This window comes from Hippocampus zosterae, chromosome 3 (assembly GCF_025434085.1).
Source record: "Hippocampus zosterae strain Florida chromosome 3, ASM2543408v3, whole genome shotgun sequence".
Taxonomy (NCBI): domain Eukaryota; kingdom Metazoa; phylum Chordata; class Actinopteri; order Syngnathiformes; family Syngnathidae; genus Hippocampus; species Hippocampus zosterae.
In genome coordinates, this window is record NC_067453.1 from 28,557,398 (window position 1) to 28,563,933 (window position 6,536).

A 6,536-nucleotide genomic window follows, 5' to 3' on the forward strand; every position below is an offset into this window, starting at 1 on the left:
GTATGCGCTGAGTTCCAAAACCTGACTGACAGCCGACACGCTGTTGATATAGAGAAAAGGGCGGAAGTGACTGTGGACAGGCTTGCGGCAAAGAAGTCGGCCAATCAGTGAAGGGTGGGCGTGTAAGTGGACGCTAAAGGGACGCCGCAAGCAAATACCAACACCTGTATAGAGTGTGCCTATGTGCATTGTTCCAAAACAACTTTGGTTTTGCTTTCTAAGAACCCCCGAAAATAAATTCTACAAAGAGACACGCCTACGAAGCTCAGTTCAAACTTCAAGCCATCGGTTGTGCTTTTGGCATGCGTGCCCATCTCACAGCGGCAGTGAAAAACCAAGTCAAGCAAATGAACTCTGAGCTTGCCGTTATTCCCGGAGGCTTGACTTAAGAACTCCAACCGCTGGACGTCGGCATCAACCGGGCGTTCAAAGTAAAGTTCCGACGCAGGCACGGGGAGAACATGCAAACTCCACAGAGGACAGCTGGAGCTGGAATCAAACTCTGCACCTCGGCACTGTGAGGCCAACCGACTTACCGGTCGACCAACCATTCCATAATAATAACAACAACATACCATAACTACACAGGAAGTATCTTACCCAAACAACACAACTCAACATTTTATATGAATGAATTAAATTAATGGGCAACACAAATGAGATAAGTATGTTGGCATGGCCTTCGTTAACCGTTCGAGGACTTCAAACGGCACCTTTGAAAAATTAATTGTCAATTAGCTGATGATTCATTCATTCATTCATCTTCCGAGCCGCTTGATCCTCACCAGGGTCACGGGGGGTGCTGGAGCCTATCCCAGCTGTCTCCGGGCAGTAGGCGGGGGACACCCTGAATTGGTTGCCAGCCAATCGCAGGGCACACAGAGACAAACAACCATTCGCACTCACACTCACACCTAGGGACAATTTAGAGTGTTCAATCAGCCTGCCACGCATGTTTTTGGAATGTGGGAGGAAACCGGAGTACCCGGAGAAAACCCACGCAGGCCCGGGGAGAACATGCAAACTCCACACAGGGAGGCCGGAGCTGGAATCGAACCCGGCACCGCTGCACTGTGAAGCCGACGTGCTAACCACTGGACTACCGGGCCGCCCTAGCTGATGATTATATACGTTAAATATGATAAACCTTATCATAATAACAATGCAAGACTTTCCTATTTCTGATATTTTTTTAAGTATTAGCCAATTGATTGTTTAAAAAAAAAAATCAATGATGGTTGAAGGCAAGCTTGATTCATATGATCGACTGTATCTGTAACATTTCCTCTTGAGCGGAATGTTTCAACACGTCTTGAAATTTGGCAAAAATCAAACAGCCATTCAATAATTCCTCATGTGTTTCAACCTCCCCGACTACAAAATGTTACGGGTTCAATCTGCATCTGAACTTGTGCACAGTTAACTCAAGAATATAGAACTGGTCTGGAATTTTTAAAAAAACAAAAAAAACTGAGGAACATTAACATTAACTAAGCTGGACAAAGTGCGCCCAAGGAATGTGGAAAACTAAAGTGCTTTGCCAATTGTTGAACACCTCAATTATGGAAAGCCAATATTGGAATGTTGTTGTGACTCACTGTCATGACCAACGTTGTGCCCTCAGCTGTGCTTACCGCCGTAAAGTTCCTCATGCTCAATGCGTCTTTGTCGTCTTTAAAACAAAACTGTGCAAACAATCTACTCCCTTCCGCCACAGCAAAAAGGATGAGCTGTTTCTCCAGTTCGCATGCAAGCCGAGGTACAGCTGATCCAACCGTAAAATGAAGCCGTCAGCAACAATGACCGACCGTCATACACCTCAAATTGTCATTCAAATTGAATTTCATGTTTTGCCCACATCGCATGGCGAAACATCACTATTGAGGCGCCCACAAATAAAATGTATTATTATTATTATTATTATTGAGCGGCACCCGTTTCTTCAGCTCAGTGAGTCACAACCATTGTGTCGTGAAGCACGTTACTGTGTCGTGACAAATCATCAGGTGTGCCGCAAGTACCGGTAATTGTCCAAATTCACATGATTGGTCCAAATATTGTTCTGTTTGTTTGTTCATCTACCTTCCGTTCAGAGTTTGATGGAGAATAGACAAACACAATGTTTGTTTGTTTGTTTGTTTGTTTGTTTGTTTGTTTGTTTGTTTGTTTGTTTGTTTTTGTGGAGGCGGCATTGTCGGTCACCCATACAGTGTTGAGGAAAGGAGGAATGGGCACTACATTGCACATAGGCTGGTGTCGAACTGGCTGATGGCTGCAAAGTAAGAGCTGCGGGTAATGTTTTTTTGTGTGTGTGTGTGTGTGTGTGTGTGTGTGTGTGTGTGTGTTCAACAACATTTGCCCATCATGTACTTTTCCACGGAAATCGGTCGATCGCAATCAGTGGCTGAGCAATCGGAGCACCACTAATAAAATCATGCTGTGATAAAATAATTGATTATTAGTGATGGCGAGTGGGCGGCCCGGTAGTCCAGTGGTTAGCACGTCGGCTTCACAGTGCAGAGGTACCGGGTTCGATTCCAGCTGCGGCCTCCCTGTGTGGAGTTTGCATGTTCTCCCCGGGTCTGCGTGGGTTTTCTCCGGGTGCTCCAGTTTCCTCCCACATTCCAAAAACATGCGTGGCAGGCTGATTGAACACTCTAAATTTGTCCCTAGGTGTGAGTGTGAGCGTGGATGGTTGTTCGTCTCTGTGTGCCCTGCGATTGGCTGGCAACCGATTCAGGGTGTCCCCCGCCTACTGCCCGAAGACAGCTGGGATAGGCTCCAGCACCCCCCGCGACCCTAGTGAGGGTCAAGCGGTTAGGAAGATGAATGAATGAATAGTGATGGCGAGGAATGTTATTATCAATTCATTGCATCACTAATTCGTGTGATGCACACTGCGGTAACACACCGCAGAAGAAGAGCAGAGTGTGACGGGCGTAGAGCAGTATGGATAGAGTGGAGCCCGATTTCCTTTTTTTTTTAACCATATCTGAGGTGAAGGAAACGGCTCGTCTAAAGTGGTCTTAAATGTCGCAGTATTTCACCCTCCACAATTAGGTAACATATGTTGCTGAGCTTTTAATCAAGTGCGCTTTGTAATGTAGTCCAAAAAATGACTGAACATGTTGGGAGGGCTCAAGAAAAAAAGGGGGAACGCTTGCAGTTTTATACATCGGTGTGCCCAACCTTCCTTGCATATGAGCGAGTCACTAGAACGTATTAAACCCTTTCAGGGCCCGCGGTTACTACAGTGGACATCTTATCATGTTATCAGTTTACAGGTTATCATTATTGGTACATGAAAGGGTGAACAACCGAGATACAGTCAAAGCAAATAAAGACACATGATTCAATTATTGCTCGAGCATCTGATCGGGATGCCTCCTGGACGAGTCCCCGGTGAGATGTTCCGGGCACGTCCCAGCGGCGTTAGACCCTGAGAACGACTCAGGACAACACTGGAGGGATTCTATCTCCCTGCTGGCCTGGGAACGAATGCCTTGGGACTCCGCCAAAAGAGCTGAACGAAGTGGCTAGGGAGAGAGGAGTCTGCGCTTCGCTGCTTAAGCCGCTGCTTCTGCATCACGACCCCAGATGAATGGAAGATGATTGATGAATGTTCTAATTTCCATCACCTTATTCACAAACAGAACGAAACCAATAAGAACTAAATATTCAAACAATAAGAAATACGATAAGAAGAAATCCCCATAAATGTTTTTGAAAGCATTTTTCTTCATGACTTCGGCGAAATTTCTAGTCACCGGACATTCACCTTGTACATGCAAACTCCTTGGTGTTCTTCCGAAAACACAACTAGAGAAACAATCAATACCGTTAAGGAGCACTGTTTTTTTGTCCTTCGATCAATGGGACAAGACAAACCATTTTTTTCCTCCAATTTGCTTTTTATCTCTCTTCCACACTGCCCCCCCCCCCACTACAGAATCACTTACATGGCCCACATCCACCCCCAACCTTGCATCCAAGCACCCCCCCACCCCCACCCTCGCCCCACCACCACCAATGGTTCACCTATGCGCCCCTCCCTGCTCCTCCTTGACGTTTTGGCCATTTCAAAGCAGATCCCTCCTTGTGCGTCTCCTTTTGCCAACATCTCATCCCCTCCCTTACAATCAATAAAAGCAAAGCAAAGTCAAGTCAAGTCAAGAGTATTTCTCGAGCACTTTCAAACAGCCATCCCTGCATACAAAGTGCTGTTCATGGAGCGATTGAACATGCACAATAGACAGTAAGACAAATCGGTAATAAAGGCGGGAGAAAGCACCAAACAGTAAAATCAAGAACAATCAAGTCATGCTGAGTCGAACGCCAAAGAATACAAGTGAGTTTTGAACAGGTACAGTCCCTGATGCCTTACAGCAGGGGTGTCCAAACTTTTTGCCAAGGGGGCCAGATTTTATGTGGTAAAATGTCGGGGGGCCGACCTTGGCTGACATTCTTTACATTGAACAACAATATTGTTCAACAAATTTTAGTAAGCCAGTCTGTTTCACATTTCCATTTTTATTTTAATTTCACCAATCTTAAGAATTTCTTTTGGTTCATTTGAAACAGGAATTTGAAATATGACATATCAGTCAATATAAACACGGAGTGATGTCTTGTTAACTCGTGAGTGATGCCCTCTAGTGTCTAAATGCTATTACTCATTTACTGAATGCTATTACTCATTTAGCCACTAGAGGGAAGCAGTACTCTATGAAACATCACTCACCAGTCTACGAGACCTCAGTCAATGCAACACGTGTTCCATTGCGCCCAACCTGCGGGCCAGACGGCACCGATTTTATGTCGGGGGCCGAGGGCCGGATGAAATTCGACCGCGGGCCGGATTTGGCCCGCGGGCCGGACTTTGGACATGGCTGCCTTACAGGAATGCCCACTAAACTTGACTTGACTAAAGCCATGTGTCGAAAGTAAATGACATTTAAAAAAAAAAAAAGCTCCTGAAGGCTAAGCTGTTTAAGAAGGCCTTGTGCTAATCTGTCGTTTATCTGTCATCATTGATCAAGCATTTCAGGTGTTATTGTGCCCTATCATCCTGCTTTTGCCCCAATTGACTTTTTACTCATTTGTTGTTCACAAATACTCCTGGAATGCATTTCGTGACTGTTGCCCAGAACAAGCACTTAAAACTGAGGGTAAAACTGCTGAAGAAAGCATATTTACTAACACGTAGCTTCTTGGCTAATCAAACACACTACATCCACTGTGCTAGATCACCTGCATTTTAAACTTGTGCAACTATTCAAATTAGAATGAAAGCCAAGGAAGTTTATTGATTGGTCTTTTTCCACAGAAACTCTATTTTAGTACGCTTGGTACTAAAGTGCTGTCATAGTATGCTAGTACACTTAAGACTCACTCTTAAGATTGGGAACATTTGGCCTTGTAATTATATGACTGTATATGACTTTGCCAAAAAGGCGGCAGCACAGGTTACAGCTTGTCAACTGACATCCTGGTAGACCGTGTCACTATCTTCACGGGCTAATATTTCTTTTCGGGCGAAGTGGATCGCTGGAAATTGTTCAATTTCACTGAATTGCTCTGAAAATGTACTTGATTAATCTGCCAATGCGGCGACATATGAGTGACATGCAGAATACATAAAAATGCTCTTCCACGAGACGTAAATTCAATTGCATTGCATATTCACACTTCACCGCGAGATTTTATTTGTTTTTATACTAATGTCAAATATGTGCCTTGGGTCAATAAAGGTTGGGAAAGACTGGTTTCGATAGCAATCGAAACCAGTTCGTCGGTGCGGAACATGAAGGAAGCAGGTAAAAGGTTGGGGGCTTACGTAGCTAAACTTCACGTAACTCGGGGAACATGGCTGAAAATGTTCAATGCACCTGCCACGCTTATACTGAAGATTTTTTTTTCTGACGCCAGTGATGTCAGTCAGCCACGTTCGCGCAAAGGAGACAGCTGCTGCTTACCTGAAGCTGCCCTGTGACGTCGTCGCTGTCTCGGTCCAACTCTCCGATGTAATATTGTTCCATCCACCGTCGGGCGTTCTCCGAGTGTCGATGCGGGGGTCCCTCCAACTCCCTGCTCACGTCTTTCCCCGACCTGCTAAGTATCAGCGCTTCCCCTCCCGGGTGCATCCGCAAGAAGGCTGTCACGTCGAAAACCCGGGATCCGAGTAGCACCCAACATGAGTCCTTAGTACAGTGGCGGGTCACCTCCCTCTCCGTGAAGAACCGGGGGGATGTGGAAGGAGACATGCTGCCACTGCGGATGCAGAATCCACCTGTACCGAGGGGGAAAAAAAATTTGGGGAGTGTGAAGAGCGGGGGGAAAAAAGACCTTCACTTCTGACCGAAGGCCTGTTGTTAAGAGAGTTCAACTTGGCAGTTAACACCCAGACGCTCGAAGACAAAAAGTACACAGAGGGAGGACAAAGTTGAGAGGCGGGGTCTGGGAGGCGTTCACCGGCTCCGACAAATTCATTTTCAATGCATAGTTCAATGGAAAATGCGCGCCTTGTCAACTTACAC

At 45.7% G+C, this 6,536-nt stretch overlaps 1 protein-coding gene across 2 annotated transcripts in view; it reads right to left on the reverse strand.

Annotated features, from left to right (window-relative positions):
- fa2h (fatty acid 2-hydroxylase) overlaps positions 1–6,536 on the reverse strand; it is a 31,968-nt gene extending 25,432 nt beyond the window's left edge. For both annotated transcript variants that reach the window (XR_007961891.1, XM_052062154.1), the window contains exon 1: positions 5,976–6,536. Coding sequence is in view for 1 of the 2 variants with exons in the window: in XM_052062154.1 (XP_051918114.1) it covers positions 5,976–6,263 (288 nt within the window). In the remaining variant the exon portion in view is untranslated. The remainder of the gene's footprint in view (positions 1–5,975) is intronic.